The 22,330-nt window shown below is 56.8% G+C and overlaps 1 protein-coding gene across 1 annotated transcript in view; it reads right to left on the bottom strand.

Annotated features, from left to right (window-relative positions):
- Nucleotides 1–8,295: 8,295 nt before the first annotated feature.
- The window catches only part of CIBAR2 (CBY1 interacting BAR domain containing 2), a gene marked incomplete at both ends in the record, with an annotated part of 57,608 nt that continues 43,573 nt past the window's right edge, over nucleotides 8,296–22,330 (bottom strand). Inside the window, 7 exons of the mRNA XM_080827783.1 lie at nucleotides 8,296–8,418; nucleotides 9,218–9,319; nucleotides 10,316–10,429; nucleotides 12,734–12,838; nucleotides 13,764–13,865; nucleotides 13,939–14,007; nucleotides 15,642–15,876. Of these exons, the coding sequence (XP_080683909.1) occupies nucleotides 8,296–8,418; nucleotides 9,218–9,319; nucleotides 10,316–10,429; nucleotides 12,734–12,838; nucleotides 13,764–13,865; nucleotides 13,939–14,007; nucleotides 15,642–15,876 (850 nt within the window). The remainder of the gene's footprint in view (nucleotides 8,419–9,217; nucleotides 9,320–10,315; nucleotides 10,430–12,733; nucleotides 12,839–13,763; nucleotides 13,866–13,938; nucleotides 14,008–15,641; nucleotides 15,877–22,330) is intronic.

The following is a 22,330-nucleotide window of genomic DNA, read 5'->3' as shown; positions in this document are numbered from 1 at the left end:
AACCATGCCTGGTGGTCACTGACCCGGCCAGTGCTGGAGCTCTTTCCGTCGTGGGATGCCTCCCTGGAACGTTCCAGAGACGAGCGGGCAGTGACGGAGCTGTAGCCGCATGTCTCGGTGAGGACAGGAAAGGTGACATGAAGCTTGGTGTGATGGGAGTGGGCTGGTGTCCGAAGGCTGGATCCTGAAACTCAGCTTATTTTTATAACGGTATCGTGTGTGTGTGTGTGTGTGTGTGTGTGTGTGAGAGAGAGAGAGAGAGAGAGAGAGAGAGAGAGGGGTCAGCCTGTCTGGCGATGTCACCACACAATGCACAGCTGTGTTGCTGGGGCAGGTCCCACAGACCGGAGGTCCCCCCACCCCACCCCGAGCCAGTGTTGAGCCAGGGACAGTACATGTCTCTACCAATGGCATTTCAGAGAAATAAGGTCAAATTAAGGGGTATGTAGGCCCCTCCTCCAATGCTTCTTTCAGATAATGCATCCCCTCCTGAAACACTCAACCGTGACCCCTGAATCCGTTGTGCTCCCCTCCCCCTCTGTAGAATCAGGGCTGCGCGGGGGAGGGGGCTCTGTCCGAGTCCCCTGCAAGGCTCTCCCTTCAGCCTCGGCGTCTTTGGCTTTATTAGTCACATCTCAGTAGTTAGTTGAAATGCGTTACAACTTTTTCTTAAGGTGCCCCAAGACTTATCCCTGTATATATGAGTTTTGTATAGAAGTCTGATTCTGGTTTCTGGAGGGAGCGGTTCCGAGGCTCTCTCCAGAGTGCCCGGGAGCGAGGCGCTGCCCTTCCCCCCCCCCCCCCCCCCCCGGGGCGGAGCCAAGCAGGACTCCTGGGCCTTTGGAAGGAAACACCCCTTTGATTTCTTTGGGCTTTTCCAAGCACTTTAACTTCAAAAATGATCTTGAGGGGTTGAGAGATCTTGAGAGATCTTGAGAGGTTGATTCCCCCCTGTAGGCCTCCTGAAATAGCATTTGAATGTGGAAGCAAGGACCGCTTGGGGTTTTCTCTCCTCCCATGGCTTGTTCTTCTGGATGTGGCTGGCAGAGTGGGGTTGGGCTGCCCAGTTGGCTCAGACCGTGCCGAGACCTGGGCCCTCCTCGATGCCTCTGGCCACTGCCACTTGGAGGAGTTTCGTCCCTGGAAAGAAGTCTGGCAGCTTGCCCTGCTGAGATGCCCTGGGTCCCTGTGACACGGTCTCCCCCCTCCAGGGCCCGGCCAGAGCAGACTGACAGGGGACACTCTCAGAGGTCCCAGAGTGTGGAGAGGTCTCCGTCTGCTGCACACACAGGGACACGCTGGTGTGAGAGCTCTGCAAGCCCTTCCTGTCAACTCAGGAACCGTAGACTCGATGTAGGAAGGGTCAGATCGAATCCTAGAAGAGAGCTTCCCGTCCCGGCAGGTGGAGTGTCCAAAGCCAGGAGTCTCGCCCCTCATCACGGGTGGTTCAGACTTTCTGCTGGCTGTCCGCCAGGGCTGTGCACATCACAGAGAACCTGGACGGCCAATCCTCTGAAATAAAAAGTTCCCTGCTTGGCAAACAGGATGATGTTGAGTTGCAGCTTTTGAAGGTGGGGCGGGCGCTGAGGGAGAGAGAGAATCCCAGGCAGACCCCACGCCCAGTGCGGAGCCCGAGGCGGGGCTCAGTCTCACAACCTTGAGATCATCACCTGATCCAAAATCAGGAGTCAGATGCTTAACTGACTGAACCACCCGGGTGCCCCAAGATGCGGCCCTGTATGTGTTTAGCCGTTGTTTTCATTTTAGCAATATCGGTGGGTGTGCGGGGTGAGGGGGCACGTTAGTAATTTGGATTGCATCTGCCTTGTGTGTGAGCATGTGTGTTGAACCAAAGGTAGGAGAACCGGATTCTGATACCCTAAGTTACTTGTACAGTAACATGGAGTGAACTCTGATTTCCTGTTGCCAAAAAAAGGGGGAAGGTTTGCTAAGTTCTTACATTACCAAAAGGAGGACCGGAAAGAGTCCCATTTCCTGAGTTCTGTACCCAAATTAAAATCTGGGATGTTCGGGTGAGCCAAGAGGCCACCTGGGGGCAGGTTGGCCCGTGACTGCCTGTCCGGGCCGCAAGCTGCAGGCCGGACCCTCGGGCACACTCCAGCAGCCTCGCTGTTGGCTGACGACGGGTGGGCCCATCGGTGTTATTACCAGATGACCTAAAACTGCAGACTCCTGGCAGTGGGGTGGAGGCTGGGGGGAGCCCTTTTCCTGGGACAGTGAGGAAGGTTGGGAAGGAGGATCTGTCCAGAGCAGGGAGGCCCGGCCCCAGCCTGCGGAGAGGGGGTTACAGCGCTCAGACCGGTTCAGGCTGCTCTCTTCTCTCCCCGTCTTCAGTCAAGGACCAGCTGCCGGGTGGGGGTCCCTCGTATCCCCCAGCCCCCAAGCCTTGTAGTTCTGAACCCTCGCTCTCATGTCTCTGCTGCCTTCCCCTAGCTTCCCTATAAATCATTTATTCCTTATGACTCTCGGGGATGAGTTTCACCAAAAAGGAAACTGGATGGGCTGGAAGCACCCCTAGCTGAGCAATGTGCAATGTTCAGACCCCGGGCAAAGCCACACAGGCCACCGGTGTCCTGCGTCCTTGTCATCGTGGGGCTGGGAATAGGGGCTTGCTGACTGACCCAATAACAAATGCTGCATGGGTCATTTTCAGATGGTTCCCCTTCAGCAAATATGCTTGATGCTAAGACTGTCCTCCATGGCAGGCTCTGGTGGGACCTCATTGGTGTCCCTTGATGTCCCTGGGGCAGAGAGTCTCGTGCTCTTTGGGGAGGAATGGAAGGGTCTCCTGGGAGCCGGGGTGCTCTGTTCCCTGGGCGCTGGCCTCGGCTCCCCGAGTCGACCAGAGCTCAGGAATGGAGCCCCACCCCAGCTGTGTCCAGCCGACTCCCGTGTCCCTCAGATTCAACTGGGGCAGCGTTCTCAGAGCAGGTCTCTTGGTTACTAATGGAAAGGGATAAACTTTTCATTTCTAGAAGAGCATCAGTCAGTCTGGGTTTGCCCATCTTCCTGTCTCTTCCACACACGCCTGCCACGGGGTGTCCAAAGATGGGGGGATCTCAGATCCTCAAAAGCCCCAGACTCCAAGGCTTTGACACGGTAGAGTCTGAGCAGAGCCCACCACCACCTGGAGCCCTCCTGAGCTGCCCCCAAAGAGGTCTGCACTTTAGCTAAAGAGACCACCTGTTGGTAAATCCCCCTTGAGCCACGGGTCAGTCCTAGAATTGGGGGGCTGTACATGTTCCCTCCTTAGTCCTGGATGTGTGCTCGTGAAAATGGGAAGAAGGCACTTCGGGCGTTGTCCCCCAGCGCTGACACAGGTGTGCTCCTGGTCTCTCCTGTGCCAGAGACAGCGTGGGTTAGCTTCCTCTGCAAGGTCATGAGCGAGCCTGGGTCTGTCCCGTCCTTAAGGCATCTTAAAGAAGACAAGCCAAACCTTTGAGCATTAGGAAATGCTAGAAATTCAGACATTAGACATAGATCCCCTTCAAATACGTTAATGTGTTAGGACAAGGCCCGCCTGCTGCCTTTGTTACAAACCTCGGCCTCTGCTGGGGCCCTCGGGGATGGTTTACACGCCTGCATTAATGCGTTCTCTCCTTCAGCCAGCCGGTCTTGGACCCCACATTTGCCGTTGCCCCACCCAGACCTTGCCTTTAGTGGCCCCAAAGTAGGGTTCCGTGACGCAGGTGTTGGTGTGCCCCTTATGCAATCCCGTGTCCCACCAGGTGATGTCCTGCAAACAGTATTTTAAGGCTGAGGAAGTTTCAAGGTGGCAGATCTCAGAACAGTGCAAAAATCAAAACTGTTTCCTGTGAAAAAAAAATCTATGTCTCTATATTGCACCTCGGGTTGCCAGAAGGTGGAAACTTAAATAAATTATCTTAAAAAAAAAAAAAAAAGCTGGTCTGTTTAATTTTTGTTTTCGCCTATCGGTGAGGCCTTCTTGGAGAATTGGCAATCTTCTCAGGGGCGTGAAAGGGGGTCTGTGCTGGCGGAGTGGCGACTGTGAACGGGACCTCCGTCCGGGCCTGCAGGGGGCCCGACGTCCCTTCTGGCTGGAATCCCGATCCTGTTCTTCCTCTGAGCCCCAGCTGCCCCCCTCCTGTGTTTTGGGGGCTTGGGGTGGGGACTGTCGGTGGAACCCAATAGCATCTCCTACCTGGCAGGAGCGGGGTACCTTTATCAGTCCTTTCCGGTGTGGTTGGACAGATGTGTTTTGTGAAATGTTGGGGCTTTTCTCTTTTTCGGATCGTAAGAGGTCGGCAGCCACATTCTAAATCTCTGGCCTAAACGGATGAGGGAGGTGAATCTGGGGAGCCGTGAAGGGCCTGGGGGAAGGGTCCTCAGCCTGAGGGAGGTTCAGGGGCAAGACGGGGCATGCTCCCTGGGGTGAGGGCCTGACTTCCATGTCCCCAGGTCTCCCAGCCAGTCTGGAGAACACCTCCCCCCTGTTAGCTGAACATAAAGGGTTGACCTGGGTGGTGGGTGCTCCCAACCCCAGGCTGTCCCCTCTGACTCTTCCTGTTGTGCTGGGGGGGGGGGGTGCACCAGCCAAGGGTGGGATTTGTGTTTAAATTTAAATTTAAAGCCTCTTACTCAAGATTCACAAAACTAAATATAAAATTTAAACAGGGAGGCTTTCAAATGGTGTTCCTTGTGGTTTGTAACCTTTCTCCCCCTGACTTCATGGAAGCCCCGAGGGGTCACCCCTCTGTTTCCTGGAGGGGGTGCTGCTGCCCAGTTTATGAGTCACTTAATAAGGCCAACCAGATCCTCTAATTTATTTGGCTGAATTTTGTATTTTAGCAGAAGCGTTCCTGTGCCTCAGCCTCCCGCGACGGGTCCTGTCCATGTCCTTGTTCTGGTGTTCAGCGTTCCGAGAGGGAGGCCAGCTCATGGCTGCTCTAAGCCCGGATTCCCTAATGCCCGACGTGGGCCTCTCTCGGTTGGTAACGCGCTTGACCCCTGTCTTCTCTGCTGAGGTGTCTGTCCAGACCTGTACCGGCCTTGGATGGGGTGGGCTGTCTCCCTACTGTGGAGTGATGGGAGTTCTTTGCGTATTTTGAGTACAAATCCTTTGTCGACGTGGATTTTGCAAATATTTTCTCTCCGTCTGTGGCTCGTCTTCTGGTTCCCCGAACAAGGTCTTGCAAGGAGTGGGAGGCTTAATTTTACAACGTACACATCACCGACGTGGGGGGGGGGATCGTCTTTCGGTGTTTTGTGTTAGTTGTGTTGTCACCAAACCCGGGGTCCTGCACACTGTCTTGTGTGTTTGTTCTAGAACCGTTAGGGATTCGCATTCGAACTGTAGCAGTGGGCGGTTCTGAGGGAATCTTGGTGTCCGTCGTGAAGTTGTAGCTGCATTCACGTCCTTCTCTACGGTTTCCAAGTAATTGTCCCTTAGCCGGCTTTGGATAAGGCATGGGGTCCTCGGGTCCGTCCGGTTTGAATTTCCACACCTGGGGGAATCCGCCGGCCTGAGGGACACGGAGCTGCGGCTGGGCGTCCTGCACTGCCCCGGAGGGCCGGCAGGGGGCAGCCGAGCCTCCCCTGCCGCCTTGCAGGGCGCATGCGTGTTCCCGCCCCCGCACTGTCTCCACGTGCGGGCTGACGGGAGGAGGTGAGGACGCTGAGGCGGCGAGGACGCAGGAGGAGGAGGTGAGGCGAGGAGGACGCGGGAGGAGAAGCAGGCGAGGGCGTGGGAGGAGGAGGGGAGGACGCGGGGGGGGGGGGAGGACGCTCGGGGCGGGGGCGGGGCCAGCATCCCGCGCGTGCCCGTCGGGTCGGCCGGCCCGTGCGTTGGCTGCGCGGGGACGCGCCGGGTGCGGAGCCTGCGGGCTGGTCCGGTGGCGGCGGCGGCGGGAGTGCGCGTCCCGCGTGGCTGTGGCGATGGGCCCGTGGGCGCGGCACCGTGCCTCGTGGGTCCCCGGTGGCCTCGGCCCGCCGCGCGGCCTGTGCGCTCGGGTGGCTGCGGACGGGCGTGCGGTTCGCGCGGGAGCAGGAGGCCTCCAGCCTGTGGGGCTCCTCGGGCTCCACGGCCTTTGGGTCGTAAGTGGTGTCCCTGGAAGCTGCCTTGGACTTCGCCGGGGGCCACGCTGAGTCCGGCTGAGTTGGGTAGTGTAGACGCTGGTGGTGTGGATTCCTCCAGCCCGTGGGCACCGTCCGCCGCGTCCTTGGCCGGCCCGGCCGTTTGCAGGGTGCAGGCCTGCCCCCTCCGCGCCTGAATCAGGAGGCCAGTGCCTTCCCCGAGTAGGGTTTCCCCTTGAACCGTCGGAGCACTGCCCGCAGCGGCCTCCTGCGTGTTCGCCACGGTGCCCGCGGCCCTCCTGCGCCCCGCAGTCCCACTCCCCTGCAGCAGCGGCTCCCCGGTCCCGCTGTCCCTGGACGAGGCTCCCACTCACCCGGCCAGTCCTTCCCGCGGGTGGCCGGGCCCGTGCGTTCTCTCTGCACGCGGACACCTGCAGAAGTTGCCCTGGCATGCGGTGGGTGAGCTCCCCCTCCGTGAGGAGGAGAGAAGAAGCGAAACGTACCCAGGAGGGGGGCCATCCAAGTCCAGTCGTGCAGAGAGCCCCCAAAGTCATGCTCCTTCCAGCCCCTCCGCCTCTGGGGCCCCAAAAGAGAGAAGCTCTGAACTTTTCTGCCACTTCCCAAGTGACCATCCACACAGATGGTGGCAAGGAAGGCTCTGGCTGAGTCCAGCCCTGGAATTAGGAACCATCAGTCTGTTGGGGGCACTGGGGTCAGAGCCAGAAGGGATGAGCGCTTACTGTGTACCAGGTGCCCCCCCGGGCTCCAGCCCGCCAGGTGAATAAGCAAGGCCATCTGGGGTTTGGACACAGCTGAGGCTGAGGAAGATGTACATTTGTGTGTGTGTAGTTGTGTGTGTGTGTGTGCACGTACATAGGCATATAAAAGTATGAGATACAGTATATAGTTTAAAATGTGACTACGGGGGCGCCTGGGTGGCTCAGTGGGTTAAAGCCTCTGCCTTCGGCTCGGGTCATGATCCCGGGGTACTGGGATCGAGCCCCGCATCGGGCTCTCTGCTCAGCAGGAAGCCTGCTTCCTCCTCTCTCTCTGCCTGCCTCTCTGCCTACTTGTGATCTCTCTCTGTCAAATAAATGAATAAAAACAAAATCTAAAAAAAAATAATAATAAAATAAAATAAAATGTGACTACGTGTGAGATATAATCTACACATTGTTTTTACCAATTATCTATTATATAGAAAATAGAGAATGTTTCAGTTATTTTTGGAATGAGTGTTCTCCCTGGTAGAATCAGGGTGGGCTTCCCTGAGGAGATGCCATGGAGCTGGATTTGGTTGGGTTAATAGAAGTCACCGTGGTGCCGCTGTTTGTCCCGCAATGATCCCATGAAGGCTTTGTGTTCCCCACTTTGTTAAGAAAATCATGGTCCTCGCCTCCTTCCTTCACCTTCGTCAACCCTCCACCTCCCTAAACTTCTGCGATGTGTCCCTGGTCCCAAGATTATCCCCGCATATCATGGCCATGTCTTAGGGGTGACTCATGTCCCCCCACAACTCCTATGTTGAAATCATAACTCCTATTGCCTCACAATGTGGCTTTATTTGGAAACAGAGTCTTTGTAGATATAATTAGTTAGGATGAGGTCACCCTGGGTCTATTACTCCAATAAGGCTGGTGTCTTTATAAAGAGAGGGAATTTGGACCCAGACACACGCACGGGGCGGGTGCCATGTGAGCATGAAGACAGAGATCTAAGCCAAGGGAGGCCAAAGATGGCCAGCAGGCTCCGAAGGCTAGGGGAGTGGCCCAGAGCACCTGCGCCCTACGGCGTCAGCAGCCGCCCACTCTGCCCGCATCTTGATCTCAGACGTCAGGCCCCCAGAGCCATGAGAGAGAAACTTCCTGCTGTTTGAGCCCCGAGTTCACCGTGCTTTGTTCAAGCATCCCTGGGAGACGAATCTGCCCTGTTCTCAGAATCAGCAAGGGCTTAGACATCCGAGTCCCCAGGTCATAAGGTGGGAAGTGAGACCCAGCACGATTCAGGTTAAGAGGCACCCCGCATTTATTGAGCACCAGTGGTGTGCCACAGAGGCTAGGCCTATGGATTCCCGGAGTGACTTGTCAGGTGAGCGACATCGTCCCTGTTGCACAGACGAGGAAACAGAGGCTCGGAGGACACGGGACTCACCCAGGGCGGGGACCCAGCAGAGCCTCCAGCCCACCCCAGCCCTGAGCACCCAGGGTCAGCCCCTGTCTTTCTGACAGGGGAGCTGCGGTCCTATTGCTGGGGTGCCTGCCCCCGCCCCCTGAGGTCCTCCACGGGGTCCTCCTCATCAGAGTGTTCCGCGCTCTCCTCCTCCCCGTCGTCTCTCCTCTGGCTCCGTATGGTGGTCTGAGTGCTCTGAATGGTAATAGCCATCAGCACAGCAACAGCATCAGTAGTACTAAGGGCAGCGGCACGGGTGGAGCACTTTCTAAGAGCTCCCTGGAGCTCTGCTTGCCTAGTACTCGCCACAACCCTATGAGGGGGTCCTGCTATTAGCCCTACTTTGCAGGGGAGGAATCTGAGGCACAGAAAGGTTAAGGCACTTTCCTGAGGTCACACGGCTTGGGAGCCGTGGATTTGGACCCAAATCCTCGCTGGGGGCTGTACTTGGTTCACCGCCTTTAGAGAGAATTATCCAGGAAGCCTGCCCCCTCCACTGTGGGGCGAGGTTCCCCTGGCCCCCCAACTCACTGAGTGACTAAACCTCCCCTGACTGGCACGAGGCCGCTTAGAGTCTCCGTCTTACTTGGTTGAGCACTCAGAGGTCTTCCTGAAGGAATAGAAATGTGCTTTGCTGAGCTTGTAGGAGAACGTGGAGTATATGTACCATAGGACTCTCCCAAAATCTGAGAAATTCAGACTTCTGAAACCCATGGGCCCTGGGGGCCGGGAAACAGGAGTGACCTGGCTAGAGCCCTTGCTTCTCACGTGGACACACTCCAGGCTGCCTCTAGGGGGCGCTCAGGACACATGATGGCTGCACTGCCTGGTGATGTGTGTTACTGATTCCACTTCCGAGCCCGTCCAGGTCAGACCCTGGGGCTGGTCTCCACACTCCCGAAGCAGGGACTCCTCCTCAGGACCTCGTGCAAATCCCTGTCCTCAGATGGCCTCTCCCCGTCACAGGATTCACTCTCCCACCCTCAGTGCTCACCTGGCCAGTGAGAGCCCACGGGACAGCTGGGGAGGGCGTGGTATCCTTGAATGGCCGAGCATCATAGTGTCCGTAAACCCCATGCATCTTGGTTCTAAAATCCTGCCCAGGAGAGACCGGGATGGGCTGTTTCCAATCAGGAAACGAAGGAAGGAGCAGGGAAGCGGGGTGGTGGAGGGAGGGGAGGGAAGAAGGTGACCTGAGCAGAAACCAAGGGTCAGACACTGAAAACACTGAACCACCCAGGCGCCCCAGGGTGCTTGCTTTAGACCAGCTGTCAGGCTGTGAGGAAGCCCACGCCAGCTGGAGAGGCCTGAGGGAGGCAGGCATTTGGGCTGTGGACCCCAGTGGACCCAGGCAGGTGGGGCCATGTGGATGTGTGGCTCCTGGAGTAAGTGGCCCAGGACCCCAAGCTTGGATGTGCCCTGTGTTTGGTCTAATACCCTGCTGTCAGTCTCTTGAAGTTCTTAATAATCACTGAACGATAGGCCCACATTTTCATTTTTTCCCGAACACTGCAAACCAAGAGGCCTGTCCTGTACGCAGATAACAGCCATCATCTCCCAGATATGGGAGAGGGAGCCTTCAACATGACTCTAGCTGCAGCCACCGACCAGCTGGAAACCCAGGAAAGACCTGCGTAAGAGCACCCAGCTGAGCCCACCAGCCCCGGAATCACGAAAGAGAATCCCAGTGAGCCATAGCTGTTTGAGGGCTCTGGGACTGGCACGGTTGGTCATAGCTAAATGAGTGAGTGCTAGGTACTCATCAGATCGGGTGGGATGATAAGCAATTCGTCCCCATCAGAGTATAGCCATCATCGGCCTGGGATGCTCTTTGTCACTGTGAACTTCTCTGCTTGTTTTTAAACACCCAAGAGATGCTGAACTTGATTCCTGAATGACAGACTTGGGAAAAATCACCCCACCTCTAGTTGTGGCACCCAGGGGCAGATATTTAAAAGAATTCATCAGAATGAGTCTTCAAAATTACCACCATGGCAAAGTGTTGCCGATAAAAATGGTTTCTATCAAGATACCTAAAATGAAATTGAGCCCCACACCGTCAAGTAGAAACTGGGGCACTTGCGGGGTATACCTCCAGATCTCTCTCCAGGTCGTAGCTCTCCAGGATCTGGAAGGCACTGGAATACACCTCCACTGCTTTGGCGTGGAAGACCATCTCGATGGTGACAAAGTCTGAAAAAATTTTCTGTGGGAAGAGAGGCCCGAATCACATAAGCAGCACCGTCATAAGGGGAGTCCTGGGGTCACTGTGAATGTGGACAAATAGGGGTGGGGGCTGTTAGTTAGTCTCATGGGGACAGGTCCTAGGCCCGTGTTCCTTTTAATTTATTTTGTTTGAACAGACTATACATTCCCATTCAGAAGCCGCCTCGCACGGGAATTGTTCTGGAAACACAGAGGGCTTGTTTCCTGGTGAAGGCTTCCTGGGGGGCGTCCTCTGCTCTGCTCTGCTCTCTCACCTGGGCTCCTCTGCACAGCCTTTGCTTCTCTCACACTGAGGGACGGTGTTTGCAAGGGGACAGCTACGATACCTCTGGCCTCTGTCACCCGTGGGCTAGGGGTGGATCTTCCCGGAGGCGCCTCACCACCGGACAGGCCAGCTCATCCAAATGTAATATGGGCTCCTCTCGATCAGACGGTTCTGCTCAGCTCAGCAAGCTCTGACAGAGCCCCTCCAGCACGGCCGGCCGCAGCGAGGGCCCCTCCCGCGTACCAGGCCTCCGCAGAGGCTCCTACTTGGCTCTGGGCCCCGGCAGGACATAGCCCCACGCAGCCCCACAGAATGGACTCCGCGGTGGGCCCGTCGTGGGGGGATCTGCGTTTTCAGCCCTCCAGGGGATTCCTGCTGCCTGCTCAGCTCCGCGAACCCCTGTACAAAAGCATCCTTACCTGTTTCACAAGAGCCAGAGTGCTTTGTGACTATGATCATTTTATTAGACATGGGACCTAGACCCGATGCGGTGACCGTCATCATCCCCAGTTCTGAGTTTCTGCTCTCTCAGAACTGGGAGAGCTCTCTCAGGGCTTGGATAAGTGCCCCTTACAAACTTAGTCCCCAAAGTTTAGAGGATGCCTGTCTTACACTGCATGAGTCCGCTGGCCCGTAACTGCAGAAGCCCAATCTCAACTCTCCTCCCGAACAAACTCTTCCTGGCGCCCCACAGAGCCCTGCTTTCAGGCCGCATAAACATCAAGTGCTTAATAATGGCCCGCTGGTAGTTTAGGTCCCGCCTGCAGCAGGGATGGCAGAGCACTCATCACCCCGGGTTCTGTCCTTGTGCATTCGTTTCCCAAATACTGACTGAGTACTCAAAGTGCCAGGCCCTGGACCCGGTGCGGGGACCCAGCAGGGGACACGGCAGGCAGGCGCCACGTCATGCCCCACGCGTGCGTGCTGCGTGGCACAGATGCAGTACGAGGGGCAGGCTTGGAACTGCAAGGTGCAGCCCCCCCCACTCTTCACTCCATAATGATTAGCATGTGTCATGGGTCTTCCCCAAGTTGTCAGCTCATGAGGACAGGGGCCTTGCTTTCTGGCACGGTGCCTGGCACATTGTAGGTGTTCAACGTTCGCTTGATTAATGAGTGAATTAAAGATACAATTAACCCATCCCCCTGAGACCGCTGTCCCCAGAGGGAGCAGAGCCATGAATTAACATCAGGGCTGGACTGGCCTGGGGGTCCAGGTGAGTTTCCCTGAAGATGAGGTGTTAACTTGATGCAGAGTGTGGGCAAAGCCTTCCTAGCAGAGGGCACAGCCTGTGCAAAGGCACTGAGGTGTGTTGGGGTTCGGTACACTTGAGCTTGGATTGATGTGTCCCAGATAAGGCTGGGCTGGGGCCTCCGGAGACTTGGGGAGGAATTCTACCTTTATCCTTCGAGTAAGGGAAGTCATAGGAGGGCATTTAACCCAGGAGGGACAGTTTGCAGCTGCCTTTGGTGAGATCCCTGGGGCTGCAACTTGGGAGTGGGGGGGTGTTGAGAATGGGTGCAGGGGTCTCTGTGACCAGCTGGGGCTCTGGGCCCAGGAGCCTGGGTTGCACTGCAGGGCGTGGGAAGGAGGCTCTGCCCCTGTGCTGCGCCGAACCATGGCTTGCTCGGGGAGGGGGGGGGGCGGGCAAAGAAAGGAGGAGGAAGTCAGAGCAAAGGCTGTGGGTCCTTGTGTGGGCTTGGAGGGGGTTGTGGGGACAAAGTCTGCCAAATTCTCCTGGTGGGGAGCTGGGTCTGGGGGCTCAGAGGAAGGGCCTTCTCCCTGCAGCCAGGATTAGGCCAAGATAAACTGTCCCGGGAGCCCTGGCTCCAGAGCCGTCTGGGCAAACAGATGTGCACACATATGTGCTCACACACACGCCATGGGCACACGTGCTTGCATGCTCACACAGATGTATACAAGCTCATACACACATACACAGATGCACACACACATGCGTGTATGCAGACACTCTGACGTGAGGCCAGAGCACTTCGGACGCAGGGCTGAGCCTACTACCTGCAGGTCCTTCAGCTTCTGCTTCTGGAAGGTGTCGATCACCTCCTCCAGCTGGTGGGTGATGCGGCTGGCATCCACGGAGGCCCTCTGCACACCGGTCTCCGCCTGGCTCCAGAGGCAGAAGGGTCACGGGGCGCTTCCTGCCTGTAGACCCTACTCTGGGTCATTTTCCATTCTTCCCTTGGGTCATCTCTCCTACCTCGTGACATCTCTTGCCAATTTGGTCATCGAAGGAAAGGCCGAGTAGGACCATGGTGAAAGGGCCAGGCGATGCTTGGACAGACCTGCTTCCTAGCTGGGTGACCCTGGGCAAGTCACTAAACCTCTCTGAGCCTCCATTCCTTTGCTTATAAGCAGGGGGCAGTAATAACAGGTGCCTCGCAGGGTTGTAGGGATTAAACAGCGGGCACCTGCTGAACTGTTGTAACAGGTGCTCCGCTTTCAGTAATAATTCCTGCCTGTGGAATGTTTTTAGGTAATCAAGTAATTCACCTGACCCAGCTCCTGGCCAGGCACACGACGAACCTGGATTTTAGAGTCAGACACCCTCAGAATGGAGTTCTGGGTTCGCCCCGGCCTCCCTTGTGTGACCTTGAGCAGATCCCTTTTCTTGGTCTCGGTTTCCTCATCTAGACAATGGGCATGAGGCTAGAGGTGCCCACATCCGGTTAGCATTCAGTAAGTAGCTCTGATAAGGAGGTGGGGGCACGGAGGGGGTGACTTCCCGGCTTACTGAACAGTGTGAACGAGGGGACAGAGCCCAGGTCTCCGGACCCCCGGCCCACTGCTTGCCTTGCACCTCTGACCTGCATCCCGAGCAGCCACGCACAAGCTCGCCTGGCGGTTTCGTGAGGTCATTCGTCCCCTGCATGAGATTCTGCCTTCCCACACAGACCTGGGGCACTCACCTGGGACTGAGAAGGATCCTGTCAAGGAGCCACATCAACCAGCAGCCCTGACCCAGGGGACCCCAGTGAGCAATGGCCACCCTGGCCCAGCAGCCTCGGGCCCCACCCCCGGGGAAGGATACGATCATTTGCCGATCCGAAGGCGACTTCTGCCTCAGTTTCTCCAACTTTTCCAGTTGTTTCATCTCGTTCTTCTGGACTTGTTTGAATTTCTTGATCTCGGCCTAGAGGCAAGAGGAGGCTGTTTCCTGGAGGTCCAGGCAGGCCAGACCCCATCGGGCAGGGCCCCCTGCTTACCCGTGTCTGCTTGATGTGCGCCCCATAGAGTTTCAGGGGGCAGATGACCTTGGTCTCCAGCCTCTCGACCTGGGGGAGCATGGACATGCAGAGAGTCAGAGCAGACAGGACCCGGGAGGTGCACGGAGCCTGGGGGCCTGCAGCCTGCGTTTAGAGAGTGCTCTATGGCAGGAGCCTGCGGGGGGTCCTGGAAGCCTGAGACCCACCCTGCCTTGCCCCTTAGGGTTGTGAGCACCCGCCGGCGCTCAGGGCTCTGCCTCCCAAAGGCTCGGGTAATACCTTTCATCTCACGAGCCTTATTTCCTCACCTGTAAAATGGGTATACTGGGAGCCACTGCGATCCCAGTTCTCCAGCCTGCCTTAAGACTTGGCTGAGGGGACTAGACAGACTCACTTGGAACATGAAATAGCCCGGATTCAGAGCTTCCTAAGCTGTGTGCGGCCCCCGAGGGCAGAGCAGGGTCTGTGAGGGGGATGCCTCACGCCTGAGTCAATGCCTAAATGCCAGACCTTGGAGCCCCCCATCCCTTTCCCTTGGGCTCCTTAAGACCCTGACTGCCCACCACCACCCCAGGGGTCCTGAATCGGCACGTCCTCGTTGTGGCCCAAGATTCGGCATTTCTAACTTCACAGGTGAGGCTGATGCCTTGAGCACCAGTGGCAGGGGGATCCCCAGAAATCTTGGCATGCCAGATGGGCCAGGGGATCTGGAATCCCCACCAAGCCCCTTCCTCTTCCTTTTCAAGGCTTATGACCGTGCTGGAGTAAAACACAAATCTTAAATAATAATAAATTTCCCAGGAGTCAAAAGGAAAAGGGACTTCTCCCCTTGCTTTCCTTACAGCATTTTCTTTTAGAAAACCTGCAACCGTAAATCCCTTTCTCTGTCCCTTTGGGACTTATGTAAACCTTTTTGAAAGCTAAATAAGATTCTTGATGGTTTACAAGCTGGGAATGGCAGGCATCTCTTTGAAACGTCAACATCAAGGAAGATGTGTCTCTCTGGGGAGTTTGCTCTGGGGCCTGGCTCCAAGCTCTGCCGACCTGCTGGTAACAGAGATAGAAGTTTTACTCTTCCTTGGGAGAGAGGCGATCTGTGACACAGGTGCCACCCAGCTGCCAGTGAAATTCGGAAGTCCTGTGGGACCAACGGTGCCGTCTGGTCCCCTGTCCTGAGATGATGCATGCGGGGTGGTTTCTGTCCCGCTGTGCTGGGGAGCGAGGGTCCTACCTGCGGGCCCCGACTCACGGCCTGCAGTGTGTCCTGTTTGGTGCTTATTCAAAAGAAAAGCTGGTTGGATCTTGTCTGCAGTCACACAAGGCTTTCCTGGGCTGGCAGGTGCTGTGTATTTTTAGTCCTCCCCCTAACACGCTGCTGCCTCCGTGCCCTCACCCGCCAGGGTCCTGGGCCCTGGAATGTGCCTCCTGCCTGGGACTCACGGAGCCCACAGCTGCAGCCCTCAGGCCTGGCTTCCCGGGGCCCCCTGCCTTGTCTGGCCTTCGTCCAACTGCCCCAAGGCCTCCAGGCTCTTGGTCCCATAAAGGGTGGCGTGGCCCCAGGGCGAGAGTGGTGTGAGTGTCCACCCCTCGGGGATGCCTTTGGCAGAGGCAGGTCCTTGAGCTGGGGCCCCGGCGGTGCGGCTCCCACCGTCAGGCCCGACCCCAGTCAGGGGACTGGGGCCCTCCCGGGCGACCCCCCCTACCTCGGCCTGCCGGTAATCCTGCACCTTGGCTAGGTCCTCGGCGAAGTTCCTCATGGTGGCCCGCATCTCTGGGTTCTCGGTGTTGGCGAAGTCGGTGAGCTGTCTGACGAGCTGATCCGCCTTGTCCCGCAGCCGAGCCGTCTTGCGGGTGTAGGCGGCCAGCAGCGAGCAGAACTGGCCAAAGTACTTCTCGGCATTGGTCACGGTGTTCTCCATCACCCTCACCTGGCCGTCCCTGGGGAGGAGGGGGCCTGAGAGGCTGTTCTGGCAGGTCAGGACAGCGACACAAGGGTCACCCCTGCATCACCACCCATCTAGCTGTCGAGCACCCCCCTGCTGGGTGTCTGGTCCCCTCCCCCTGTCATGCACATGGTTCTATCCAGGCAGATGCGGGAGACCAGCAGGGTGGAGAGAGAGGCTGCTCAGGCCGCCGACAGGAATGCAAAGTCTGGTTTGACTCCAAATCCAGCCCGAGCCTCCCTGGGACCCTCCAGGGGGCTTTGATCTTCCCGATGGAGTTACTCTTCCGACCACCTCTAGCTGCCACGGCCCCTTCCCTCCAAACGCCTGATTCTGCTCCCCTCCCCCATGCTGAGCTGTTGAAATTCTCTCCCTTCTCCAAAGCCTGAAGGTTTAAAAGAAAACTTAAACTTTTTTAGGGGACCAGTTTTAGGTTGACAGAAAAACACTTAAGTGGAAAGTCCAGAGAGGTCCCATATGCCCTCCCCTCAGGGCGTAGGCGGTTTCCCTGTTATTAGCAGGGCCTGCATTTTTAAAGCACATGGAGTGGTTGGGAGGGACCCTCGGGTTCGAGATGCTCAGAGGAACCAGGCGTCAGAACATACGGGGAGGGGCGGGCACGCTGCACGGCCACGTTGACAGGGTCCAGCCAGAGGCAGTGCCGTCAGGGACGATACCACAGGGGCACAGGGTCTGGGGGGCTTGGAGGCACCGAGAGGGGTTTCCCAGGTGGAGCCAAATGAGGGAAAGAGGGAATGGATCCTGTGAATTTGGCTGCCCCAGAGCTGTGGATGATAAATGCTAGAGAAGCAGAGGCCAGATTCTGGAAGGTTTCCTGGGCTTCCCTTGACCTTGAGGTGGGGTGCTGTGGGAAGGAGGGCACCCTTTACCACCACCTGGCCCCAGCAGGCCTGGCTGCCCCATCTCTCTTGGTGCATCAGACCCCCCAAACCCTGCTTCCCCTTCCCTCCCAGCCCAGGCCAGTGCAGGGCCACTCACCTGGAGAGAACAATGCTCATTGTGACCGGAGGCTCCAGCTGTCCTAGGCAAGGGGAATGAGGCCAGGGCCCCAGGGGTCCTGCAAGTCAGGGAGGAGCGGGCGGGGCTGGGCGCAGCTGTGCGGTCTGGGCTCCAGGGACACTGGCACCTGGTTGCCAGGCAACATGGCCACCCACAGCCACCCTGGGAGGAGCCCCAGCTGGTTGCCTGGCAACCTCTCCCCAGGCCAGCCTTTCCAGCCTCGCACTGGCTGGGGGGAGGGGTCCCAGAGAGCCCCCATATCCTTCGTTTGAAGTTGGAGGTTCTGTAGAGCCAGGCAGTGTGGGGGTTCCCCAGGACTCAGCACAGATGGGATTTAGGGCAGCTTGCTTGGGGCTCAGCCATGAGGGGCTGCCGCCCAGCCTTCCCCCAAATTCTGGGAGTGGCCGGCAGGGTCCTAGGATACCTGGTTACCGGGGAGGGGCTGTAGGGGAAAGCACAGAGTCCATCTGGGGGGTCCTGGAGCCTTGTAGCTGAATGGAGGGGACAGGGACCCCAGCCCAAAGGGACTTCTTTAACATTTCAGTCGTCGTCTTGTTATTCTCCCCCTTATTTATAAAAGCAGTTCTTGCTCATCGTTAGAAAAGTAAGAAAGTAGAGAGAACCCGAAAGGAATTCCCAGACCACATGATGAAGCTGTACTAAGGTGCATGTTTGACTAAGTGAACGCTGTGTACCTTTCACCGCATGCACGTTTCACCTAGAGAAGGACGAAGGTGCCAACACCGTAAGGGATGGGCGGGCGGAGGGACAGGTGTGGTCCAAACATGCCGAGCGCCGGCGGCGGCTGCTGTCACGGGATTCCCTGGCTGCGTCTGTTCCTCCTGGTGCGTCGGCAGGTTTTCAGAGTAGAGAGCTTTTTTTTTTTTTTTCTTAAGCACAGATAAAAGCAAGGACTTGAGAGTCACTAAACACAGGTTTAAATCCCAGAACCCAGCCCTGCTATGGGACCTTGGGCAAGTCACCTCCCCTATAAAATGGGATCGTGACAGTACCTTGTTGCCTGGTTCTCGTTAGCAAAAAGAAGTCTCTGGTGTGATGGTAAAGGGACAGGGCAAGGCCAGACTTCCACAGTGGTTCCGTGGGTGGCCCAGGGTGGTGACGGCTCCCCCGCAGTGGGTCTTGGGTGCCCACCGCCCTGTGCTGCTGCCTGCCCGCTCCCTACACTTCGGTCTGCCCTGTGTGCCCTTAGGCTCACCCCTGCAGGATGCTGGGCAGGGCAGGGGCTCCTGTGCCCCCCACTCTGCGCACCGGGTCCCGTCCCTCTCAGGTTCTTGGCCCCCTTCACTCTTGGGGCTGTGCTGAATTGAATAGCGTCTCCCCCAAAATGTCCCCCTGGAACCTCCGGAAGTGACCTTATTTGGAAAGAGGGTCTTTGCAGATAGAACTAGCTGAGATGAGTCATGCTGGAGTAGGATGAGCTCTAGTCCAACTACTGGTGTCCTTATAAGAAGAGGAAGCAGAAACCCAGGGAGACGGCTGTCTGACACAGGGGCTAAGACTGGAGGGACATGGCCACTGGCCAAGGATGGCCAGCAACACCAGGAGCTGGAAGAGGCATGAAGGATCCTCCCCTGGAGCCCTCAGAGGGAGCTCAGCCCTGCCCCCACCTTGATTTTGGACCTCTGGCTTCCAGACTGTAGCATAAACCTCTGTCGTATTAATACTTGTTTTGGTATGGTGGCCCCAGGACCCTTGCACGTCCCCTTCCTCCCCGCAGCGTTGCTGTGTTCCCACATGGCCAGCCTCTCTCCCCATGGGGGCTGGTGGCCTGCCTGGTTCTCTAGGTCTTCTGACTTCACACGGGTTCCCTATACCTTGATGAGCCCTTTGGTTGATGAATTCTGTCCTGAGCAAGCCTGGCAGAGAGTCTCGTCCATGTTGAGAGGCACCCACAATGGAGGTGGCGCCTTTGCCCTGGGTTCTGGATCTGGTCCCTGGTCAAACAAGCATGCCACTCTGTGTCCCTGTCCCTCTACACTTTTTTCTGCCAGCTTCAACACCAGCGAACCTCTCTTCCTCCTGGAGAAATGCCCCCCAGCTGACTCCCCCAACCCTCCTCTCTTCTACTCCCCACCTCCTAGGGGAACTTTCAAACAAGCGGCCTTTCCTCGCTCGGTTCCCTTCACTCCCTCTTGTCTTTCCTCGTTGTCACTATATCCAGGGCCGTGGCCCTGACCCGTGGCATCCAGGCCAACAGCCTGCTCGATGGATTTTGGCCTTTCCAGCCCCCACAATCCCAAGAGCCAACTCCTTAAAACAAGTCCCTCATCTCTCTGAGGGCTGGTTCCGTCTCTCTGGAGCCCCCAGCTCTTATAGGGCGAGGAGAAGCTACAAAGGTCTGCAGGCTTCTGCCCTCCAGGAGGGGCGTCTGTGTGGTTGGTGATGGCCACAGGAGGGCAGCAGAGACCCCTTTATGAGGGCCTCTGGGGCCCAGGACTGTGGTGGGAGACCTGGAAACCCAGCCCTGGGAGAACCGCCCAGAAGAAGCCACCTTAACACAGATGGCAGAAAGAGCAGTTTGGGGCGGAGGGAGTTGTCAGCGAGAAAGGGCGACGTTTTAGTTCACGTCTTAGGAACTTTAAGGAACTTTGAAAAATGAAAACCACCTTCCCGCAGAGCCACATAGAGACCTCTTGCGGCCGGAGAGGGAATAGCTGGTGGACGGGGAGCAGCAGGGCTGCAGGTGCCCCCTCCCGCCGCCTCCCACTGCTTCTCCACCCCCCACACCCCTTCTCAGGGTCGGGCTGCTCTGAATCCTTGAGAAAAATTGAACACAGCCGCTGAAACGGGGCGGGGGTGGTGTAGAGCCCGTGGGCTTGGTCTCTCTTTCCTATAAACATATTTCTGCCAAACCCCACAAGGGAGGCAGACATCCTGACCCTCTGCCCAGACCCCAGCATCTGCAGGCTTCTGCCCTGACCCTACAAAGAGCAAGGACATTCTCCTGCGAGCCCTCATGGGGCTGTCACACCCAGGAAATTAACCTGGACGCAATACCCACTCTCGAAATTCCCATGTCCCCCACCGTCCCATGCGTGTCCCTGAGTGCTGGCTTTCCTGCTAATTCAAGAGAAGTTGCAATTCCTGCCTGAGTCTACCTGGTCTCCTTAAATTGGGAACTGCTTCTCAACCTTGTGGATAATGACTTTTCTATTTTGTAACTTTTCATTTTGAAATCATTTCAGTTGTACAGAAATCATGCAAGAGCGCTTTCACCCAAAGTCCCCAGTTGGGAACGTTTTACTGATTTTACTTTGTCTTACCATTCTCTTTCTCGTTCTGTGTGTGGGTGGTGTTCTCTGATCTACTCGAGAGCCAGCTGCAGACCCGATGGCCCTTTACCCAGACACTTCACGGGTGTTTCCTAAGAGCAGGACGGGCCTCGTGCAGCCACAGTACAAATGGCGAAATCAGGAAACTAACATGTTTTTTTTTCCTATTATCTCATCGACTGACTTTGTTCAGAATTCACATTTGTTGTCCTAATAATGTCATTTTGGTCAAGAAGCAAACATAGTTTTCAGGCTCACCTGCTGTCTCTAGCTGGCCTGATCCTAATGTGTGTGTATACTCTGGGCCAGTTGTTTTAGAGAACATTACTCCATTTGGGGTCACTGATGTTTCCTGAAACATTGCGTTGTACACTTGGGAGGAGCGCTCAGAGCTGGTCCTGGGTCTGGGCTCAGTCACTCCTCTGTCTGGGATCAGGTGCTGCTGAGGGTCCCCTCCACTCTGGCTCTGGGCTCCTGGTAGGGACACAACCGTACACGAGCACACAGGTCCTTGCCTCATGGAATTTTCTGTCCAGGGGGCCAAGTCTGGGCTTCTGGCTGGGACCCAGCACAGGCCAGGACTCCTCCCTGAGCCTCAGCGAAGTAGGGATAATAATCGTCTGCCCTCATCGTGTCACTACGGGGTGATACTGGGAAGGACCCTCGGTGTCTGGCTATAGTAACCCAGGGCAGGACAGAAGTGTTAGGTCCAGGTGGGCAGACGGCCTGCGCCAGGGCCCGCGGAGGCCCCATCCCCACATGGAGTCCGACCTCACTGGCCCAGGAAGCTCTCCCCTCCCAGGATCCAAGCCTCAGACATTGTCAGTGCAGCCAAAGATTGAATTAGTTGTTTTTTTTCCAGCAGCCACATTACACTGTGCTGACATTTCACAGACTGTGCAAAGCCAGCAGGCTAATGCACAGACTCAGGGTGGGGGCTCAGTTTGGGGCCTCTGCAGACCCCACAATTGGCAGTGGTTTTGTGACCCTGCCAAGCCCCAGCATTTCTTCCGATTCTGAGTCTGGTTTGGGGGATGTGTGCATGGATCTTGGGGGTCGTGCTCAGAGGCAGGGGGAATGGCGTTGGGTGGAGCCCTTCTCCAAGTCCTGGTTGGTGAAGGCAGTGGGGTGGACTGGATCCCCTGGGAAATGGCTCCATCCCAAATGGGGAGGCACTGGGGGACATGAGGGCCGCCCAGGAGGGGTATGGCCGGAAGGGGCATTAGCGAAGCCGATGCCAGAGTATTGTTCCCTATGTGCCGGGCCTTGCATTGGCAAAGAGCAGTAAGGAACAGGGCAGAGTGTCTCAGTTCCACGCGCTGGGCAGTCTCTGGGAGGGGTGGGGGTGGGGCTCTCATCCAGACTCTGCCTCCTGCTCTGACTCCTGACCTCCAGGACATGAGAAAATAAATATGTGTTGTATTAAGCCCCAAGTTTGTGGTCATTTGCTACCACAGCCACAGGAAACTCCCTCTAAATGCCAAGCTTGGTCATCTATCCCTTCTCTGGGTCTGGCCACAGAGAACACAGAGAAACCCTGAAGGGCCAGAGAACTGGTGGGGGCACCCGTCCAGGAGGTGCTGATTGTGGAGCCCCCACTGCCTTCGTGGGCTTAACAAGCTCCCCACTCCCAGACGCGGGCCCTAAGCTCCAGGCCGGATCCCCTGGCACTTTGCTCCTGTTCTTCCCGGTGCCTGAGCCCCGATCCTCAGCCCACAGAGCCACAGGAGGAGGACTGTGGAGCCAGAGAGTCCAAGTCCAGATCCAGCCCTGCTGAGTGCCGTGGGGAGGTACTCACTCTCCCTGAGCCTCCGTTCCCTGCCCAGTATAATAAGGATGGGATGCATCTGTTCTACTGGGTTCCCAGGGCATCATGTGAAATAATATCCATGAAGCTCTTTGTCACCATGCCTGATGATGTCACTTACTCTTCCCATCTTTAAGGCCATGTTCAAATGCCTCCTGCTCCTGGGCTCTTCCCTCTGACTGCAGACAGCCCTTTGGATCCCATGTACCGGGATACAGGTTTAGTCACCTGTAATGACAATACAGTTGCTAAAATTTGGGGGGCTCTTACCCTGGGCCGGGCACTAAGCTAAATAGTTTACATTTGCACACTGATACCTGCCACAATTA

This window comes from Martes martes (genome assembly GCF_963455335.1).
Source record: "Martes martes genome assembly, chromosome: 17".
In the NCBI taxonomy this organism is placed as follows: Eukaryota; Metazoa; Chordata; class Mammalia; order Carnivora; family Mustelidae; genus Martes; species Martes martes.
The sequence above is the reverse complement of the archived record's forward strand: the minus strand, read 5'-3'. Positions and strand labels throughout refer to the sequence as shown.